We start from the raw sequence: 23,516 nt of genomic DNA, 5'->3' as shown, positions 1-23,516 counted from the left end.
CCTCAGCACTTATTTTGGAGAGTTATTGTGGCATTATAATGGCTTAGGCTCTTTAGCACATGATAGCCCTCATCAGGCTTACAATTAAGATATTTTTGTTGATTTTTTTATGAAAATTTCAATATCAATAGTCGGTAAGCCATTATCACTTTCACAGGTTTATGGTGGTTGGTTCTGTAATGGGTTTTATATTTTACATATTTAATTGTAGTGCATGTTTTAACATTTTCTTCGTAATTTGATTCCTTCCCTGCTTTTCCAGAGCTCGGAAAAGTATGGAACGAATCATGTGTTTCGTCAATTTTCTACGGTATTCTTCAGTCATTCACTGGTTCGCTCTGTGACGGAAGAATATGTGCTTGAAAATAAAATAATTATGATTAGATTAATTTCTATATAATTGCTCTATAAACTCTAGATTTTTATTCAATATTTTTTAACAAGAAAATTTATTGATTTTCTATCTAAAATTTATTTCTACACTACTGCCATCTATTGTCAAGTAGTGCAAAACTTTTAATTACCATTGCTTTTGGTTTGATTATTAGCTTCATTCACTTGTATGGTTATACACTATTTAGCTGTTATCTTCGATATTACGGTAAATTCTTCTTCTTTAAGAAAATTTTCCTTTGAATATTAATTGCATTTGTCATCATGACGTTTTACTATTATATTTTTTTGGGCCTTGGAATTTATTTTTCATTGTTGGTTACCTCGCCTATGTACAACTGTCACTTTTAATACAAAACAGTTTGTTAGAGTTTTTATTCAGGTTTTCAACTTGAGCATCACCTTTTTCAATTAGTAAATATATTATAATTCTTGCTTGTAAGGTGTGCACCTTCTTCCCTTGAAAAGGGTTTGCTATTTTAATAAATTTTAGCTTCTTTAATCAATGACCAGTTCGGGTAGGCTAGACATCCAACATTCTCACGAAGACTTCTTCTGCTTCCGCTCATCCTACTACATAATGAGCTCATCAGGATCATCTGGATTGCTCTGCTTCTTCTTCATCTCCGTGCTGTGCTACTGAACAAGTCAATCATCATCTTCCCTCAACGTACTACATGATGCGCTCATCAGGATCATCTGGATTGCTTTGCTCTTCTTCATTTCCGTGCTGGTGCGACTGAAGTATCACTTATCATCTTAGTATGCTGTCCGTCTTTGCTGTCCTTCTCTGGCAACTTCTGAAACTGAAATGGACGGGCCCTGTTTGGACAACTCGGAACCTGAGGTGCTCCACCACATAGACGTCGGAAACTCATGTCGTCATTTTTGAAACCCCTTGCTGCCCTCCTTTACGCAACTACTGATTTCCACTGCAGGAGTGGTTTCAAGGCCTGTTGGCCACGAGGTGTCAGGCGAACCTCAGACTTATAGGCACAAGTCTTTTGGCTGAGGGGGCATTGTAGCAGTTCTTTACTTCCCGCTACATTTCAAGATTATTCGGAGTGTGTAAACACTGGACTCCGACAAGAGGAGAGGAGACGGCAACTCGAGCGCGCCCGAGCGGCCAGTACCATTACGGCTCCCGCCGGCTATAGACGCAATCCCGGAAGACGCAGCGAACGCGACAAACGACATTGGACGAACTTCCGAGACATCGATCTTTTGGGGAACAATGACGCAACATATTATAATTCGTCTTGCTGGTCATTGCTTTCTCATCTAAATTTAACGTCATGTAAAATGATGTTTGGCGCCCTCTACTCTTTATAACAGGTCAGAATACTTTTGTCACACACACGCACGTTTCATGTTACTTATTCTTAATTCACTTTTCTAGTCACACCATTTAACATTGCTACCTATTATTAAAAAGTCCGATGCGGAAGGCCTTCGGTCCGACGCACACGCCCTAGGATTAAATTCAATCATGAATATTTTGAGATCTCTTGTTTGCTCTGGTTTTGTACGCTGTAGAAATAAATAATATGTTGTAATTCATAACTCTTTTTATTACTACTTCTTTTATCATCATGTTACCCATTGAGGGATTAAATCCCATCATAATGGCAACGTGCCCCTTAACCTTGAAATCTGGTTAGAATCAAATATCGATGAGTTCAAAACGGCCGTAAAAACCTACGAAAAGTGGATTTAAAAATCGCAATGAGTTCCAAACAACGATAAATCCACGGAGCAGTATGTTCCAAAAGCCGATAAGTCCACCGCTCGTGCAGCCAATGAGCGAGAAAGATTTCGTCCAGGCAGCCAATGGGGGGGAAACATTTCTCAAATTCTAACATGGCCGCTGAAGCAGTTGTTTTGTAAAAGTGTCTGCCTTTTTATACGTTTTTACAGCTAAATAATGTCCGACCTAACCACAAATGTTGTTCAAGTGGCGGGTAATACATCTAGAAAGCGAGTTATCATCAAGGAATCTTGCAAAAAACACGTGGATAGCCGTAATAGGTCCTTAAAAATCTCCTATTTTGAGTGGAATCATTCATTGAGAGTCGGCCATTACTGGGTGATCTCAAAACTTCGCTCAGTTGTTTTTAATAATTTTAAACTTTGTATTTATTGTTTTCAAGTTTAATTTTTATTACAGTTTTTTATTATTATTTCTAATAATAAGTAAGGTACACAATACTATTAACAAATTAACAAAAGTTTTTATATTATTTATTTATTTCTTGTAATAAGTAAGGTACATAATATTATGGGCCAATTAACAAAAGTTTTTTTAATAAAAATAATAAACTTGTTTTTGTTTAAAACCACGAGTTTTTATTAAGAATTAATAATTGAAAATCCTCGATTTTTGTATAAAATATCTGTTTTTGAATTTATCGAGATGAATACAAAAAAAAAATTATCAAAAAAAAATTATCATCATAAAATTGCTACATTTCTTTCATCATTTTAATAATATATATTGTTCTATAATTTAGTTTATTCGCACAATAGCTTTTGAATTTATTGTGATAAATACAGAAAAATTGTAATCACAAAATATCTGCATTTCCTTTTATATAATATTTTTGTGTTTTGTTCTATAATTTAGTTGATTAGCACAATAGTTTTTGAATATTTTGTGATAAATACAGAAAAAATGTAATCATAAAATATCTGCATTTACTTTTTATAATAATATTATGTTTCATTCAATAAATTGGTTTTGTTTAATTCTTAAATATTGTAATGATTATTTACTTTTGTTTAGAGTACAAAAAATATTTTGTTTATTTTTTTAGGAAAACAATAAAAAAAATATTTTTAGGTTTTTTTTTTGTAAACACATTCTAATCCATCGTATTTTTTTGTAAAAAATTATAAAAAAAAAATTTGGAAAAAAAAAATTTCGTAAGTACCTACATTTGTATTTTATTTAATTTTTCTTCTATGCACTTTTCTTAACTAACCTTTATTAAAAAAAATAAATAAAACATTAATTATTTTCTTTGTTTACATTTACATTACAATTTTTTTTTTACATTAACTCCACACAGGAGGCCCTGAAGAAAATAATTTCCCTCATGGCCTATGTCATCTTTGGGGATGCTGTGTGGAGGGTCTTTTTGTGGAGAGGAAGGAGTGACTCTTCAAGACCAATGTTGTAGGAGGGAGGAAACACAGAGGCTGGCAGTTCGTTCCACAGCCGAGCTGTTGAACTTAAGAACGAATCGTAGAAGCGACCCGTTCTCATGTGACAAATGTCAACTGTGTACAAATGTTGGGCAAGCGTTTGGCGTGTATCCCGACTACGCACCGGTGCCGAAGGGATCAATGACGCTAGTTCCTCAGAGCATCTTCCATTGTAATACCGATAGAACAAGGACAGCATACCTACCTGACGACTGTGCTCTAAAGATTGCAGTCCGTTTGTTAAGATTGGGGAATTTATCAAACGGACCGCCCGTTTTTGCACAGAGTCAAGGGTTTTTTTTAGGTATTTAGGGGCTCCGGACCAGAGATGGCTGCCAAATTTGCTTTGATCCATAGAAGCCTGAGTAAATGAGGCCTCCAAAAAGTTGGGCGTCTTGTACAGGGCTAGGAGATTCTTCAACAGTGACCAGCTGCTGACCCTGTACAAGTCTCAATTCCGCCCAACTATTGAATTTGGGAGCCACCTTTGGGCTGGTGCCCCAAAATACTTGATAAACCTGCTTGAATCTGTGCACAGGAGAGCGATCCGTCTGATTGACAATCCGTTGTTAACAGACCGATTGCCTTCTCTAATGCATAGACGCAATGTAGGCATACTGTGTCTGTTCTACAGGAATTTCAATGGAGCCTGCTCCAAGGAGCTAGCAGCATTGATTCCTGATGCACCGGTGCACGTGCGCGAAACTCGACGGACACGAACTGAACACCCGTTCACGGTTGACGTTGGTTTCATGAGAACGGGCCGTTTTTACGACTCGTTTTTGTGTGAGTCGGCTCGTATGTGGAACGAGCTACCGGCATCTGTTTTTCCTCCCTCCTATAATCCGAGCCTCTTCAAGGCCCGCATTAACAAATCCCTTCCTACAGCCCCTACCTTATTCCGCCTCACAACGCCGCCCAACCGGGTGGTGACATAGTTCCCCTGTCTGTACACTGCACAGGCAGGGACACTCTTATGTGTCTCAGGTGTCACATAAAAAAAAAATTTTAAAAAATTGAAATTCAAAATGTTAAATGGGTATTATCCATTTTGCATTTTAAATGCTTTTCTAAAAACCATTTTGCATTTTGCATTTTAAATGCTGTTTTCAATGCATTTTCCATTTTAAATGCTTTTTTGCAACATTCTTCCTACTATCTCCAATCATATTTTTTTCATAAGCCCCAAATATCAGTCGGTCCTCAACCTCGCTATGAGAGATAATTTACATTTGTCAAGTTGCTCCCTGGTAGGAGCCCTGGCAATTGAGTGATACCATTATAAAAAATACTGATTCAAATACTGAACATGGGGCCGACGCTGTAATATTAAATGTTAGATAGCAGTTTCTTTGTTTTTACGTTGGCAACATTAGTGCCGCGCAAATTTTTTGTGGTTTCATAATCTGTAGTCGTGGTGTTTTTGGATTTACTATCATTTAATATGTTTGTTCTACATTGATGTCCATTATTAAATGACAAAATTGTTTAAAACTTCTATGATTATTTTAATCGTTTGACCTGAGAAACCATTTTGCATTTTCAATGCATTTTGAAAATAGGTATTTTCATTTTGCATTTGAAATGCTTTTCAAAAACCATTTTGCATTTTGCATTTTCAAATGGAAAAGTTTTGACCCATTTCCATTTTGCATTTCAAATGGTTTTGGGTTGGTACCCATTTTGCACATCTCTGATTGTATTTAAAGCTTTTTTGTCCATAAGAGGTTTGAAAAACTGGGATGTTAAAAGATTTTACATGTGAATGTCTCAAGGCTCTAGTGCTTGCTCGTTCTTCATACATATGGGTATTTTTAAATTGATGAAGCAGGATTGGAACATAAAGACGGGTTGTTTTGGAGAATTTGAACAATTTATCAAATTTCAACGTTCATTTCTGGGTACTGTGAAAGTCCCATTCAAGTTGTGTTATTATGTCATTGAAGGCTGATTGCTTGACAACACTGAAATAAAAACAGAACTTGAAAAACTCTTTCACAGAACTTGAAAACGAACGTTGAAATTTGATGAATTGTTCAAATTCTCCAAAATAACCCGTCCTTAGTGTCTTAAAAATAAAATCAGTATTCATTCTTAATGGGACTTTTAGAATAACCTTCAGAATTATTTTCTGAATCATTGCTAATGGCTTTATGTGTGGCACTACCCCAACTGATAATACCATATTCAAGAGACGATTGAACAAAAGCACAGTAAACTTGTTTCAGTTGTTTTCTATTTAAAATATTCCTAACATTTTAAAAAAATATATGAGTTTCCTCAGTTTTGTCGTTAGGTTTGCAACATGTACATTCCATTTAGGAAGATTGTCTATTTGAATACCAAGATATTTAATAGTATCAACTCTACAAAGAAGGACACGTACATGGGGTTATTACGGGGTTGCAGCTGTGTAGTTTGGGGCTTTGTTGAGACGGTAAGAGCTTATTTGATATTCGAAATGTTAAAAATTTGGTTTTGTCTGTATTCAGGGTTAATATGTGGGCATCAAGCCAATTTTTAACAGTACGAAGGCCATTTTCTGCCGTTTTACAAACTTCATCCCAAGATTTAGCGTAAAATAGCAAAACAGTATCATCGGCAAAAGTTGTGAATGATGAAATAAACAATGCGTGGGACTTTTCATAAATGTGCACGTGAATCAAACCAAAATTGTGTTGGGTTCATTTTTCAATGGATATGCCGTGTCTAGTCTAATTTAGTCTATGGACAGTACAGAAAATGGTTGTAGTTATTTATACGTAATTAATAGTATAATAGGTTTATTATAACGACAAATAACTTTGTTTATATCACTTTTATTTATATACACAATCTACATGTTTCGTGAACGATGTTCACATCATCAGGGTTAGATTTACACTAAAGTTAAAAAATCATTGTACATCACCTATAGGGAGGAGGGGTAGGAAAAAGGTGGAAGGTTTAGAAGTGGTGGGAGTTTCAAATTGGGAATTGTGATTGGAAGGCAAAGTCTACTTAAGTGAAAAATTATTTAAAATTTTCAATATTTATATTTATACATTTGTGAGAAACAAACAGTTTATATAATACAAAAGTAAGTCAGTAAAGTATCATAAAAATGGAAGATTAATTGTTTTCCGTTATTTATGAAAGAATTGTCGACTTGTGTTCTAACTCGTATCCAACAACCAACAGCCAAAAAGTATTCTTAATTGAAAGTTCAAGAAACATATTTTATTCATAGAATTATGTTGAAATCATTGTGAAATTTTATTTAAAAAAAACTATAAAAAGGAAATATCTTTTAACAGAGTAGATTATTTTAATACGTCTTAACAAAACATGAAAAATACAGCGAAACAAAAAGGTAACGATCGCAAATGGGTATCGAACCCCAAACCACTGATAAGTTGAATATTCATTCTAGATTTGTATTAAAGTCAATAGTTGCCCCATATAAATAAATTAAGATCGCAAAGGAATGTCCGAGACACTATCTATGTAGGTAACCAAAATATATTCTGGGAGAACCTTATTAATAACTAACTAACCATCACGCCGTTTCACCGCAGGGATGGGCAGAGAGGACGGACCGCCAAACAACTTGGTCTAAGCACACAGTCCTCGTCTTATTCCATGCCTCAGAAACTTATAATCTTACAAAAAGAAGGTAGCAAAAAAATAAGGAATTCATTACCGGTTATATTTTTATTAATTAAATTGAAATTACGCTAACGAAATGTCATTAAAAAATTGTTCTTTGAAGCTCGGAGGTAGAATGTTGACCCAGTAAGACAGAGTTCCTGACATCGGTCCCCAGTTACGACCGTTAATATTTTATTGAATTTTGGCGCATTGGTATGATAATTTATTTATAAAATTCCGACTTTATGTCCGGGTTAAATCTTCCCCATAGGAAAAGCTAAACTCTTCCACACACTTTTCCACAAATGCTCATCTAGTCAATCAACATTATGCAAGTGCATTATATAAGCAAAATAAATACAAAACAATACAAGAACAACACGTAAACTCTACAGAGATCAAACGGGAAAATAATTCACCGACTCCAGATATTTTCATATCAGAGGGTTCGGCTCGGTAAAACTCCTAACAGGGCCTATAAAACCTACTGATCCCTCAACATAAATATTTTTTAAATCTTTCGTATTCCTATATGTATTTAAAATGGCTGATTTTTGCATTTTTATATTAAAATTTTTTGATAGATCTAATACGCCTAAATTTTTAATAAGAACAAAATTATTAGATTAAATATTACCATTGATATGTGCAACTTAATTAATGATTTTAATAATTTGCTTCGTTGGCTTCAAAGGGGAAAAAACTAAACGTTTATCGTGAGAGAACCCGTTAATTTCGACCTATTCAGTGAATATGCCTGCTGTATCTTAAGCAAATATATGTAAGGAATATCCGGCAAACTTTACGAAAGACGAATAGTTACACACGAATCTGATTTTGGTTCACTGTGAATCAACATGTAACGTTTAAAAGAGGACTTTTGTGAAACTGAACAGTTGCAGTAGGGAGACGAAAAAGGTGGTTCTCCTTCGTACCCACGAAGGAGAAATAAAAATTAGATTTTAAGTCACAAAGTCACCCAAATTTTAAGATTTCCCTTTGTATAACATGAAAAGATGCAGTCGGAACACTAAAAAGATGTTTCCCCAATGTGTTTTAACATGTGTGTTTTAAGATTTCCTTTTGTATAGCAGCAATAGTTGCATTCAGGACAAGAAAAAGGTTTTTCTCCACTGTGGGTTACCATGTGACTTTTAAGATTTCCTTTTGTACAGAAGGAATTGTTGCATTCAGGACACGAAAAAGGTTTTTCCCCACTGTGGGTAAACATGTGTGTTTTAAGATTTCCTTTTTTATAGCAGGAATAGTTACATTCAGGACAAGAAAAAGGTTTTTCTCCACTGTGGGTTAACATGTGACTTTTAAGATTTCCTTTTGTAAAGAAGGAATTGTTGCATTTAGGACATGAAAAAGGTTTTTGCCCACTGTGTCTCAGCACATGAATTTTTAGATGCCCCTTTGTAGAACAGGAAAAGTTGCAGTTGGAACATGAAAAAGGTTTTTCTTCTATGTGAGTAAACATGTGACGTTTAAGATTAATTTTCGTATAACAGGAAAAGTTGCAGTTGGAACATGAAAAAGATTTTCTTCCATGTGAGTAAGAATGTGACTTTTAAGATTTCCTTTTGTAAATAAGGAATTGTTGCATTCAGGACAAGAAAAAGGTTTTTCTCCACTGTGGGTTAACATGTGACCTTTAAGATTTCCTTTTGTAAAGAAGGAATTGTTGCATTCAGGACATGAAAAAGATTTTTCCCCAATGTGGGTAGACATGTGACTTTTAAGATTTTCTTTTATGTAGCAGGAATAGTTGCATCCAGGACAAGAAAAAGGTTTTTCTCCACTGTGGGTTAACATATGACTTTTAAGATTTCCTTTTTTATAGCAGGAATAGTTACATTCAGGACAAGAAAAAGGTTTTTCTCCACTGTGGGTTAACATGTGACTTTTAAGATTTCCTTTTGTAAAGAAGGAATTTTTGCATTCAGGACATGAAAAAGGTTTTTGCCCACTGTGTCTCAGCACATGAATTTTTAGATGCCCCTTTGTAGAACAGGAAAAGTTGCAGTTGGAACATGAAAAAGGTTTTTCTTCTATGTGAGTAAACATGTGAATCTTAAGACTAACTTTTCTGGAACATGAATAGTTGCAGTGAGGACATGAAAAAAGTTTTTCTCGAGCATGGGTGCACAGGTTAAGTTCAAGCGTCGACTTCTGAGAGCAGGAATAGTCACAATGAAGACAAGAATATTGTTTTTCCCCAGGACGCGCCCTTAGCAATCCGCCTGAAAAAGATAAAAAAGTGGGTGTGTCAAGCCTACGCAAGACAGAAGTGAAACTTCTTTTGTTAAACCGTATGAACCACAATCAATTACGTATTTCACTCGTATTACACTCACGACGCAGTATACTAACCAAGCAGCTGATGCTTTGCGTGGCGCAGTTCGCTGGTGTCTGAGAGAGAGGAAAGAAGAGAAGAGAGAGAACGTTCGTGAGCGGCTCCCCCACCTCAACAAGGTTTCACTTCAAAAATGCCACAGCCGAGAATCGAACCTCGCTTAACTGATTGAAAGCCAACCACGCTGAGCACCAACTGTAAGCAAAGCCGCATAAATTGATTATATTATGTAGGTTCTGAAAATATGAGAGCTTGTTATGTTTTATAATGTTACCTACATCACACCCAAAATATAATATATTTTTAAAAATAATGTACAATGTACAGAAATAGAATCCCACACAAGATCGCGTAGTGCGCTCTAGCGAACGGATATTTTATCAGAGGGAGATAGTTTTAATTTTTTTTTCTGTAAATTATTACATATTATCAAAATAAATAAATTAATTAAATAAATGTAATACAATTATCATAATATACGGATTAGATAATAATTTTAATCCAACACAATAACGCAAAGCGCGCTCTAGCGGAGTAATGTTTTATCACAGTGAGATAAGTGTTTTTATTATTTTGCAATATTATTTTCTTTTAAAAAATGTTCTGACCTACTAAAAAATAAGATATTGAATGAAAAAGGCGTTAAAAACAAAAAAATAATGTGCGATGGCCGAGAATCGAACTCGGATCAACTGCTTGGAAGGCAACTATGCTGACCATTACACCACCAACGCCAGTTGTCGGGATGAGCTAAGAAGCATTTATATGTTACTTCAAAACTTTGAAAATTATTACATATTATCAAAATAAATAAATTAATTAAATAAATGTAATACAATTATCATAATATACGGATTAGATAATAATTTTAATCCAACACAATAACGCAAAGCGCGCTCTAGCGGAGTAATGTTTTATCACAGTGAGATAAGTGTTTTTATTATTTTGCAATATTATTTTCTTTTAAAAAATGTTCTGACCTACTAAAAAATAAGATATTGAATGAAAAAGGCGTTAAAAACAAAAAAATAATGTGCGATGGCCGAGAATCGAACTCGGATCAACTGCTTGGAAGGCAACTATGCTGACCATTACACCACCAACGCCAGTTGTCGGGATGAGCTAAGAAGCATTTATATGTTACTTCAAAACTTTAACTAGATCAAATGAACTTTAATCGGTGGTGGGGGTACCCGCATTTTCGTTTCGATCGTGACTCGGTTTTACTCCGTCCCCGAAAATTCATTACGCGCCTAAAGAAGTTTCACTTCAAAAATTAGATAAATATATATCAAGTGCAAGGAGATACAGCATAATTAAGAGAACTTTTGCGAACTTGCTCACTAACTGCTCTGGTAGAAGAAAATAAACAAGTAAAAAATCCACCACTCCAGAACGTTCCACAAGATTATTCTTATGAATTAAATGCGTAATAACAATAAATTAATTAAATAAAACTCGCAATCGAGGACCTTAACCCCTAAGCACACTTAAATAATACCGCCAACTCCTAGTCAGAACCCAAATACATTAAATTCTGTTAAATAATGGTCCGGTGAAAAACCACCACCCCAGAATCGATTAAATTTAATATAAAAAAATCGAATTACTTGCGGTCAGGTTTATTTTTTTAGAGCGCTTTAAGTATTCCATTTTAACATCCGGGAGGTCTATGTCAAGATCAGTATAAGGAATTCCACCTCCAACTTCTTCTTGGGATCCTGGTTCTGCCTTGATGGTAACAGTCTCCACATTAATATTACCTGGAGAAACGAAAAACAATACATTGGCACTACTTTGGAAAAAACTGAAAGAAATTAATGTTTCCGCATCAATTTTAACAAACTGTGGTGAAACAACCCGTTCTAATGAAGTCCACATTAACTCTGAACGGTTGAGAGCATTTGAGCATAATGTCACTCATGTTGTTGCGTGACACTATCCATGATCTCTCTACTGTTTATAGTTAATGTCGACTTCAACAGAACGCGTCGTTTCACTGACTCGGCTTTGTGAAAAACGGCTATACCGGCGTCTACCTTTTCTACTTCACTTAGAGCAGGACTCTTCAAGGTATGAATTACAGCAGTCCCTAACGACAACCGAAACCCTCTTCCCAGGCACCCCTCACGACTTTGCCAAATCACAAACATAAATTAGAATATTAGTAACATAACCCAGAAGAGTAGCTTAGGTCGATATGTAGGAGTGAGCATGTCGTTATAGACAAGCAAAAACCTACAGTTTTAATAATTATTCCCAATCACATTTTGAGTCTGTGTAACAGTTATGTACCAAGAATTAAAAAAAAAGAAACACCTGAATTGCTTTCGGAAATGGATTCCGGACATTCCTTTTTGATAAAAAGATAGTCTTTATCGATTTCCATAAGTATCACAGGAACACTCTCTTCCGCACTTGTGCCTGGTTCTAACTTGATGGCGGTGGAATCCATGCTCTTGCGTAAGGATCTGGTAGTTCTGTTTCACTTTAATTTTTTATGATGTCGAGGGATTTCTTGGGAGAAGGATGGAATGTTTTCATTCAAAGTTCAAATCGACGCAACGAGTAAAGCCAAAATAACATAACCAACAAAAAAGTGACGCGTTGCACGCGGATTTATATCCATAGAAATTTCAAAATTAAGAAAAAATCCAGTTTCTGGAGATATTTCAGTGCTGCCATAAAACAACAGCGAACAAACTCATGTCAATTAGGAACTTTCAAGATCTGTTGACAGTTATGATTATTTACTTCAACTACTGATTGTCTGTGGCAAACTCATTTTGTAATAATTTGTCATTGCTATGGGCCGTTTTCTGAATGATTTCAAAATATCCAAGAATTGGTGTTTACCGGTCCTCCTGTTACCTATTCTGTCTTCCAATGATCTGTCATTTCGATAGCTATTTGTTTTTCTCGAACAAACCTAGTTTGCTCGATTTGTAAGTAAAATGCACAGAAATTACGGTCAGTGGACTATTTTCCAATTGAAAGGACGTAATGCCAAAACTGTTGGTAAAAAATCAATTCTCGTAGAAAGGTTAGTAAATACACCACTATTGCTTATTTATATTGCCGAGATAATTTCTTTTCTATCAATAGTTATTATCATTATGCGTTTTATTTAAGACTCGAAGACTATGATAAACTTCATAATTTCAATCCTGCTGGCGTTGCAGACGAAGATGTCTTGGAAATGGTTACGCCAAAGCCGGAAGATTTTCAAGACATCAACATGGCCTCTAATATTCCAGCACTGACGCGGGAAGAACTACATAAATTGCTTATTTATATTACCTACGATAATTTCTTTTCTAATTTATCAATAGTTATTATCATAATGCGTTTTATTTAAGACTCGAAGACTATGATAAACTTCATAATTTCAATCCGTTGCAGACGAAGATGTCTTGGAAATGAAGCCGGAAGATTTTCAAGACATCAACATGGCCTCTAATATTCCAGCACTGACGCGGGAAGAACTACATCAATTCAGTGTTTCAGTTTGAAGAACACCGACAAAGCGTTAAGTATGTATTCTGAACAATATGTGTTCGAAGTGCACATGAAAATGGCACAACCTATATTTTAGGAAAGTGTGCTTCGGAAACATCTTTCTTATGCTGTCTATATACACTATACCTAATCGTAACACTATATTGGAATGCCAATGCGAGTGTGCAGCCGGTAATGCAGATTGCAACCACGTATTTGTAGTTCTACCTTATGTTACTTATACCAGGGCGGGTATGTGGTGGACAACCTCCAATGACTACAGAATGTAAATAAGTAGTAATATAAATACATGTCATCCAAAATTATTATTGGAAAAATAATATCTTGTATTATTTTTAATATAATTATTTTAAATAAAATAGGATTTTAAATGTTTTACTAAGTGTATCTATTACTATGCATGGCAGCTGTTTTGCCTTCTGAAGGCATTGATTTGACAAACTTACTTATTTATGTTTTTATTCTGCACTATTTGCATATTTAAGTTGGTAATCTTATTGTCTTTATTTTAACAGGTTGACGGTTCACAAAGTTGCTCACGCGTTGACCAATGCTACAACATAACTATATAATATTAGGATGTAAAAAAAAATAAAATAAATGCCAAAACAATAAATAATTTATGTATAATGTTAATTATTTGTTGTACTGATATATTCTTCTATGTGTATAATGTTTGTAAATGTTTTACGACACATTTATATTATGTCTGTAATCTTGTTCTTTTCATATTGACCTCGAGAAATAAAAGAATTTTTTAAATTAAAAGAAACGGTTTTTATTCCAAATAATGTCAGGAATTACTGGTTAAAGTAAGTCAAGTACGTCCCTTAACACATTTGTTTAATACATATAACAAAAGGAACTTCAAAGAAGGGTTAAATCGTGCGTGCTGGTGGATGAGCTCTTCGGGAAGTTATCTTATTTTAAGTTAAGTTATCTTATTTATTATAATCTAAAATATGAACAATATTTACATTAACAGTTTTTGAAGTAAAACTTCTTTACGCACGCTCGACGCTTGGGGGATAAACTGGTGCCTTACCAAAAGCGTTACGAAAAATCACATGCCAACGCTAATCGATGAAACGGTGATCGGAGGTGGGAGAAGGAGAAGGAGCTAGAGCTAGCTAACGAGTACTACCGTATTTCGTATTTTAGCATCATATACAGCGTGTACTCGGCATAAGTTAGTGAAGTTTTACTTCACTCGTGTGGTCTAAAGCACACTCATTTTTTTTACATACAATTTATTAAGCATCTTTACCTATTATACTTGATCTAAAATTACACAACATGCAACATATAAATATTATATCCGATGAAAGTATTGTCTCGGTATAGTTCATAGGGGATTTCAAAATTTTATGTTTTTAAAAGTCCTATTACTCTTTCTATGTGCGCCCTTTTGCTGACAACTTTTCTGTCATTTTTTAAAACACTCCTAGTGATTTTTGTTGTTTGTTTTTGGGGTGTTATGCCGTGTTGCGCTAACTCCAACATGTCTAAGTATACTCCAATACCATATAATAATACAATATAAAACCATTGGATTTATACCTTGATACTGGGTACATCTACTGTCAAACGGTTTTCTAATTCTAGAATTCGCCACAAGATGTCGCCACTTCCGTTGGCATTTCGCACTTGGACGGGCCCCAGGCTAACGTAAATACTGTGCTTTCAGAATTCGCCACAAGATGTCGCCACTTCCGTTGGCATTTCGCACTTGGACGGCCCCAGGCCACAAACAAATAAGCACAAACTCGACAGCCAAAATTTACACATCTTCGGATCTACCGGATCTGCCCTGATGATGGACACTGCAACGCTGTCCGAAACGTCGGCTAAAGAAGGAGTTAGCGCAACACGGCATAACACCCCAAAAACAAACAACAAAAATGCTTTTGGCCGTGAGAATCTAAAAACTTACCACTCTTAGTGATTGTTTTTTTGAAAAATGTAGGAATGTTTATGGTGACACCATATGGTGCAAAGATGTCCTGGACATTAAAACCTTTGTCAGCCATAATAGAATCACCAACATCACACAGGGATAAAAGGTTGCTTTTTTCAATGATCTGGCGATCACTGGCAGAGCCTGCATAGCTTGGCGACACATCATTTATGAGGCCACTAGGAGTAGCACCGATAAGTACTTTACTTCATGGGGACATTCAACAAAAACAAATCTTCTTTCAGTCCAAAATGTACATTATTCTTTGGTGAATTTATTATTAAACAAAACTAAATACAAACAAAGAAATGACGTTCCAAAGTCATTACTATACAATTCTGTATATTTATTATCTGTTCGTGCTTTATTGTGGCTTAAAATTGCGAGTCAGCATACATCTCAATCTGAACATAATAAAATAGTGACACATGTTCATAATACAAGACTGATTGCAAACGATGGACTTGTAGTTCCCAGATACCTGAATAAATACGGTCAAAAAACTCTAGAATACCTCGTTCCAATAATTTACAACAAGTTACCAAACTCATTAAAAAGCTGTGAATTGACTCACAGAAGGAAATGTAAGTTAAAAAATGGTTATGTGAAAGAATTTTTTTGTACTAATGTAATTATTTGTATATTTTATGTACTTGTTAAAATTGTATATGTATTTAAAAAAGTGGGTGTGTCAAGCCTACGCAAGACAGAAGTGAAACTTCTAGTATTCTTCTCTCTCTATTTTCATTTCATCATCTCTATTTTCTCTCTTAGGTTATTTTGAAAATTAGAGGTTAAATAATTCAACGACGAAGCATGGATTTGCTTTTTCTAATATTTTCTTATAGATGAATGACGTTCGATTAATGTATAGTTCCAAAAATTTTCAATTTATTCACAAGTATACAATATTACATAAATAACAATATTACAATTAAATATCTCGTCACTACTCATTTTTAACACTGAAATTCTGTACCAAACCGTATGAACCACAATTTATGAATGTGGGTTCTGTTGGTTTGTCGGTTTCTTACCTTTGTCGTCTGCGCCTCGAGCCGGTACAGCCGAGATGTTCCTGGTCTCGAGGAACTGTCTCACCTTACTGCAATTGCTTTCCTCGAAGGTTCTATCGGAATTATCCACATTTTTGGAGGCAGCACTACTCACTAAAACCAGCAGCAGCAAGCTGAACGCACAACACGTATATTTACACGGCATTTTAAACATATTTTTTAAAGTTTATAACAACTTCCTCGACAGTAAACAATATTTATATACTGGAATACGAATGGAACGGCAAAGCGCGCGACGCGAGCGCTCTCGACGGACGACTAAACCAGACTGAACGGCGGACGGACGGTACAGGAAAGCCCTGTCCACGTCTGTACCACAGCTAAGGCATGCGCCAAACAAAATTATACTACCGAGTAAAAAAGTACTTAAATAAAACACATAAAAACTTTTATGCGCATGCTAATGATTTGTTGCTTTTACTGAAAACAGTGAACGGTGAACGGTGAGCGGTGGTGGGGGTACCCGCATTTTCGTGTCGATCCTGACTCGGTTTTACTCCGTCCCCGAAAATCCATTACGCGCCTAAAGAAGTTTCACTTCAAAAAGTAATTGTTAAAAGAACCCGTTGACAAACTGATATCAATCAGTTTAACGGGACTTAATAGTTAAAAAAATGTATTTTTGAAAGTTAATAAATGATAAAAAAAAAAAAAAACAGTATTTCTGTTTTTAAAGGTAGAAAAGGTTGCTTGCTGGGCAGTCGGTAGTGTAGGTCGTTTAATTGGACATTCCGTGCCGTGAATCATTAACCTCGTGTTAGGGTATTTGTCTCTAAAATCAGTTGATGTCCAAAGGCTGAGCTCTTTCCACTGCAGTGATATGAATTTCACCCATGTAATAAAAATATTAGAAACGTCTTTAACAGATATAAGATACATTCTTGCAATTTCAAAAATGTTTTGTGTGTTCTCAATATCATTAATATTAAAAAAAAATTGTTCAAATGTATTTATATTATTGGGAGGATTACCATAAAAGTATTTTAAACAGTGTGAGGCTTGTCCTAAGGATTGAAAAACAAATAGCACTTTCTCGTATGACTCTAAACCGGTATAAACATGAATTGAGGCAGGGTCTTTCTTGTATGTCATTATACTGAACTCAGACAGCCTTACTCATAATCGAAACACTACGATAATACGGACAGGTTAAGTGAATTTTTTACTCATAATAGCACCAACTCGCGCGCATGCGCATTGCCTAATCTGACCGTATTAGCAGACGTCAGATTTAACCCACCCGAAGAGCAGGATTAGGCAGTATACGGCCGTATTATAAATTCGGAAATGGCTGACTTTGACAATTTTGACGTTTTGACTGGAGCTTTGGCAAATCTTGACCGTATTCATCCACCACGGGCACGGAAAACATACAAAAAGCGGTATGACCCATTTACGGCGCTAACGGAAGGAGATTTTAGGTCCAAATATAGATTCACCAAAGCAAATATGAGACGTTTGATCGATTTGGTACGGCCATATTTGCATGTCAATAACAAACGGGGTGGAAAAATATCTACCGATCTCCAAGTTCTTTGTGCCATACGATACTGGGGCAGAAACGAGGTAAGGATAGTGTCTATAATTGCATTCCTGTGAAACAAATCAGCAAAATCGATAACTAAACAGTTTTAAAATTATTATAACATTTTTTTCGCAGATACAAGATGATTGTGCAGATTTACATGGATTTAGTCAACAGACAATGTCCCGTATTGCCAAAAGGGTCGCAACTGCATTTGCCCGCCTTGCTCCACAGTACATTAAAATGCCACAATCTATTGAAGAGCAACAATCAACAGTTGCAAAGTTCCAAGGAATAAAACGTTTTCCTGGAGTAATGGGTGCCATTGACTGCACGCACATTAAAATAAGGAAAGTTGGGGGTGATGCCGGCCAATATTACATCAATAGGAAGGGGATATATTCCTTAAATGTCCAGGTTTGTAAAGTGATAAACCTCAATACGTGTCTGAAATATAAACATTAACCAACATTGATTGCATGAATAAATTCATTCCAGGTGGTGTGCAATGCAGAACTAAAAATTATGGATATTGTTGCTCATTGGAGAGGCAGTACTCACGATGCTCGTATTTTCCGGGAAAGTTCCATCAAGCAGAGGTTTGAAGAAGGTCACTTCAACGGACGACTGTTGGGAGACGGAGGTTATGCCTGTACACCATATCCGTTCACCCCAGTTAGGAACCCAAGAAACCCCAGAGAAGTGGCGTATAACAGGGCTCAAATATCTACTCGCAACACGGTGGAGAGATGTTTTGGGGTATGGAAACAGAGATTTCGTTGCCTGCTGCGGGGTATGTCAGGATCTCTCGATACCATCAAGACAACTATCGTAGCTCTTGCTGTTCTCCATTGTCTTGCCATCGATATGAATGATCCTCAGTTAGGTAAGAAAACAACTCAAAATAAAAGATGTGTTAAAATGAAACATAATATAATATGTCAGTTTTTAGATATTCCTTACATTAGAGTTTTGTATGTACTAATGCTATGATTTGTAATTTGGAATAGATGATGATGAAGAACATGATGAGGGTGCAGGAGCAGAAGCAGGTGGTGGTGGTTTCATGGAAGTAGCTCCAAATGAACAAGTAGCCCCAATCAATCATATTGGAAATGCCACTAGACAGGTGTTCATTGATCAACAGAAGCAGGTGGTGGTGGTTTCATGGAAGTAGCCCCAAATGAACAAGTAGCCCCAATCAATCATATTGGAAATGCCACTAGACAGGTGTTCATTGATCAACATTTTTAAATGTATTAGTATGTACTCGATATGATTGTATCTACATATATAATTATATTACACTGAAAAAATGTACATACTCAGTAGTATAATGTACCTGCGACACAAATGCATATTACACAATAATGAAGATATAATAATAAGACTAAGGTATGATCAATATTGTTTATTTATTTTTATTTTAGGGAAATCAGTTTACAACGTGCTTAATTTATAGTCATGTGTAATTCACCTAACTGAGAAACCATTTATAGATTTCCTCATTATGTTTAGATGGGCGTTGAGCTGGTCTATTTATATTACAAGGAATTCAATTCAACTTAACTTTAAAATGAATGTGTATGATTAATGGGTACTTTATATTTAATAGGTAAATGAGAGTGTATTTGGAAAGCATGTTTATGAGAATTGACAAGGTTGTAGAGATATTGAAAGAAGGGATAAATGCAGATAACTCGATTAATGGTGGACTGACATGCTTCGCTCTAACTCTCTTAACGTTCCAAACTCTTCTCCCATTAGCTTATTCGGAGAGTCATTTGTCATGTTTTCAGTTGGTTGTTGGTCATTCACTGACCCATAAGGGTTGGGAAATGGAAGGTTAGGTACATTTATAAATTAAACAATCTCTTCTTGCTATACAAATGTCAAGCATGGCTAAAACCATAGTATATTTAATGAACAGTTTGTGGAATAACACAAAGTAATACAAATATGTGTACTTTTTAATCTTTCTTTGGTTTGCTTTCATGTTGCCCACATCTTCGAGTCTCTGTTGCCGGGGGTTTGACTCCCACTCCAAACGCTCTGATGAACAAGGATACTCCACTAGATGCGCTCCTTCACGGCATAGAGAGCTGCCAACACCAACGTTCCGGATGCCTGTGATTGGTCACTCCGGTTTATTGGTGTTGCTTCCATACTATGTTCCTATAACATTCCATACTAACACATTCCATACTATGTTCCTATAAACTGTAAACTATTCTATTATTTATGTAAAACTTGTAACTTTCTGCCTAGTTTTTTAATGCTGAATCTTTATGTGGATGATGTTTTTTTCTGTAGTTTTATCAAAGGTTACAGTTAAGAGTTTAGATTCAAAAAACCTTCATTAACAAAACAGTTTTTTCTTTGTTTTTTTTTTTTTTAATTTCCTGAAAGTTCAACCTCGTAACACATTTTACGTCGAGTACTGAATATTTAATATTTGCTCATCAAAACCTAACAAAACTGCATGTATTTTCATTGGCCGACAGTTTAGAGAGACATGACAGCAAAAATAGATTTAAAATCAGTAAATTAACTGCCAAATCCATCCACAAAGAGAATAAAGCTTTTTCTAGTAGCGTGGATTCATTTATTGCAATATATGAGACATTTGTATAGCAAGAAGAGATTGTTTAATTTATAAATGTACCTAACCTTCCATTTCCCAACCCTTATGGGTCAGTGAATGACCAACAACCAACTGAAAACATGAACAAGTCATAAGTAATGTGCGCTTTCCAGCTATTGTTGAACTACAATGACAATGCATTGACAAGCTTTTGGATTCCACTACGTAATGGTAGTACTAAAAGTGAGGGTTACGAGAAATCAATTGGGATGTATACAAATTCTAATTAACCAAACATTGCACCCTTCCTAGAAAGGTTACGCAGAGAGGACAGTCTGTCAAACCACTTGCCTCGCCCACAATCACACCATATATCATACATACTCTTAAAATAAAATAATTATTTGGCTATCCATCCATCTTTCAGCATCGACATTTTAATTTTGTGTTCCTCCTCCATGAACCTAATCCTGGTCTGCGACTCTTCATCCTGTAGACAATTTTTAAGGTCACTTTCCTTCTTCATCAAGCTAACCCTGGTCTGTGACTCTACTTCCTGTAGACGAATTTTAGCCCTGGATTCGTCTTTCATGAGCCTGAACAAGTACTCCATTTTTTTTTGGTGCTCAAGGTGCATTATTTTTTTTGTTTCTTCAAAGACGTTCGCCTTCATTTGGGCTAAGTCGTCTTCCTGAAAATAAAAACATTAAATGACAAAGTTTTCATAACTGGTTTAACATAATTATTATTAATTATTCTATCAGAGATCATTTCAATGTAAAAAATCAAAATAACGAAATTCGTCAATTAAATAATGTAACGTCATAAATCGTTAAATTGTACATTGTTGATATACACTTATATTTTTAATATTCTTAACTCCTTAAATTATTAATAAGGATACTTATATAAATAATGTTCATCTCGATACTCAGCATCTCTTTTAAACACAAGCGTCTGCTTCCATAAAGGAGAAACATCAAAAAAATTCAAAAAAAAAATTGTGAAAACTAATTTTTATATATCATTATTGTTAGCAAATATTATTATACATTGTAAACTGTAATTATTACATAATAAAAAAATTCCAACTTTCTATTATAATTTTTCCAATTTCCAATCCAGGTAAGTATGTTTATGTATCTTTGTAAATAATAAACTTAGATAGTGCCTATATATAACAAAGTGTACAGCAGAGGTGATTTCTCACAAAAACGGCGCTTTACAATTATTATTTTTATTAATCCATATGTCAACACTACATACAAAATAACTATATTCAACTTTAGTCACCTAGTACGGTGTTTTAATCTATTCTCTGCAAATCTCTTAATTATCGTGCATTTTATACATAAAAAAATAATATTCATATATGAGTTATTGTTTTTCTTAGTAAACTTTCAGTTTTGGTACGACAATAAAGTCAGTTGAGCAAACAAAAATGTGGTGTGAAGAAATACTTACTTTATGGCGTGGTCGCCTCCGAGGTAGAGGTGGAGGGCAAGCATGCAGCGGGACATGCTGGATGGTGTGTGCTTGTGGTGATAGTGGCGGTGGTGGTGAATCAGCTTCACTTGTTTCCTGTTGATATAAACAAAAGATTATGTCCAACTGAAAAGTTACTGATTTAAATATTGCAAATAGTTAGCACTCATTGTTGCGCTGATCATTTAAGTAGGTTTAGGTATATTACCTCAAAAGACAACTTCCTATTGGGAACAGAGTGTGGCAGTGTGGAGTGAGGGGTTGATGTAGGAAAATTCATCTGTAATAATAAAACACAATTACCAATATAACTCCCACAATTAAAGCAAGATTTACATGAGTTTAAATATAGACAGAACCATCAATATTTCAATAATATTACTATCAACTTATCTTTTGAAAAAAAAAATGCTGGTTGGCTGTTAAATATTAATTCATATAAAAAGTTGTGTTTTACAAAGTGTGTGTTTTCCATTTAATATATAATGTCACACCACAAAGTATTTGCTTCCTTCGATAAAAAGATATTTACCTTTGCTTTAAATGTTGAATCGCTATCGTCAACATTTTTGTCCGTTACGAATTCATGTGGTAACAAATCCACCATCGAGAGAATATCCTGCGAAGGACTTGGTGGTTGGGGACCTCCACCTGTTGCCATCACTTCCCTCCTATACCGGCTCAATTGGCTCTTACAAGCCAATTTGAGCATCTTCCATTGAGCTTGTATCTGACCCATGTCTCTTTTTTGGTCACTTAGTGTGTTAAATCTGAAAAATAGTGTGCTATTAATTATGTGGTATGAATACCTTTACCTGATTAATTTTATACTATGATATTTTTTTATTTGAAATGGATGTCAAAGCTACGAAGCGACAAACTTAAAGTTTAATCTGTAGAAAAGTTAACAATGCGGATATATTATGGAGGTATACTTACTTTAATAAAACAAGCTTCCAAGCTTCCCTCTTGGCAATTAGGGTGTTACCGTCCGAGTTTTTGTTCTCTACAGCCCTCACGTGTTCAGTCACACAGTCCTTCAACAAGGCCTACAAGGAAAACAATCATTATACTTACACTAATTTCAAACAAGTAAACAAAACATTAGAGCCAAGATAAAAGTTAACAAACCTTTTCAACGTCACCCCAATTTTTGTTACGCTTGCGCCTTTTTAATTCTACCTCTTCAACAAAATTAATCTCAACATTATCCATTTTTAGGTTATTCGAAGATAAACAAACCAATTCTTGGATTACTTTTTTGACATTTGAATAAACGTGAAGTTGGCAACACGCCGCAAAATGCCAAATTTTTCAAGTGTTGCTACTGTAAAAAAATCATATTCCATAATCCAGCGGTCGAGCTATATTGGGAAAATTTATGATTATGAGTAAATATTTTTAATCTGACCAGTATAGGCCCCCACCCCTGTATAGCTAATACGGAGTATTATCGTCGTATTAGGGATTTCATTATGAGTAAGGCTGAATGTGTTTTATGGTTTGACTTGAAAATTCTCTTGTTAACCTTTCCTTTTTACTATCTGTCTGAGTGTCTTTATCTAGAGTCGGTCTATCACACGGAGTATCAAAAGGCAATATGACTTCCACTGCCACGTCTTCTAGATTCACAGGCAACGCCGCGTCTTCTAGATTCACAGACAACGCCGGGTCTTCTAGATTCACAGGCAACGCCGCTTCATCTTGTGGTTTTGGTTTTGTAGAATTTATATATGTTTTTTCACGTTTCAGATGCCTTTCCAGTCTGTTTCTTAATTCTAAAT

The 23,516-nt window shown here is 35.2% G+C and overlaps 1 protein-coding gene across 1 annotated transcript; it reads right to left on the bottom strand.

Annotated features, from left to right (window-relative positions):
- Positions 1 to 19,311: 19,311 nt before the first annotated feature.
- Positions 19,312 to 23,034, bottom strand: LOC149414550 (uncharacterized). Its single transcript, XM_089643820.1, has 6 exons — positions 22,864 to 23,034; positions 22,672 to 22,781; positions 22,265 to 22,502; positions 21,941 to 22,012; positions 21,712 to 21,828; positions 19,312 to 20,938 (listed from the first exon to the last, which is right to left on the bottom strand). Exons 1-6 carry the CDS (start codon positions 22,945 to 22,947, stop codon positions 20,648 to 20,650), a joined length of 912 nt encoding a protein of 303 aa, XP_089499946.1. The 5' UTR covers positions 22,948 to 23,034; the 3' UTR covers positions 19,312 to 20,647.
- Positions 23,035 to 23,516: the final 482 nt, after the last annotated feature.

The sequence above is a fragment of the Hesperophylax consimilis genome, chromosome 20 (genome assembly GCF_061612785.1).
Source record: "Hesperophylax consimilis isolate HC1 chromosome 20, BYU_Hcon_1.0, whole genome shotgun sequence".
NCBI lineage: Eukaryota > Metazoa > Arthropoda > Insecta > Trichoptera > Limnephilidae > Hesperophylax > Hesperophylax consimilis.
This window is presented reverse-complemented; position numbering and strand designations above follow the sequence as displayed.

Excerpts from the sequence above, each read along its gene's own strand:
- LOC149414550 (XM_089643820.1), bottom strand. The coding sequence starts at position 22,947 with ATGGATAATGTTGAGATTAATTTTGTTGAAGAGGTAGAATTAAAAAGG. Across the intron at positions 22,782-22,863 it reads ATTGGGGTGACGTTGAAAAG|GCCTTGTTGAAGGACTGTGT; the intron begins GTTTGTTAACTT and ends TTTTCCTTGTAG. Across the intron at positions 21,829-21,940 it reads ATAGGAAGTTGTCTTTTGAG|GAAACAAGTGAAGCTGATTC; the intron begins GTAATATACCTA and ends TTATATCAACAG.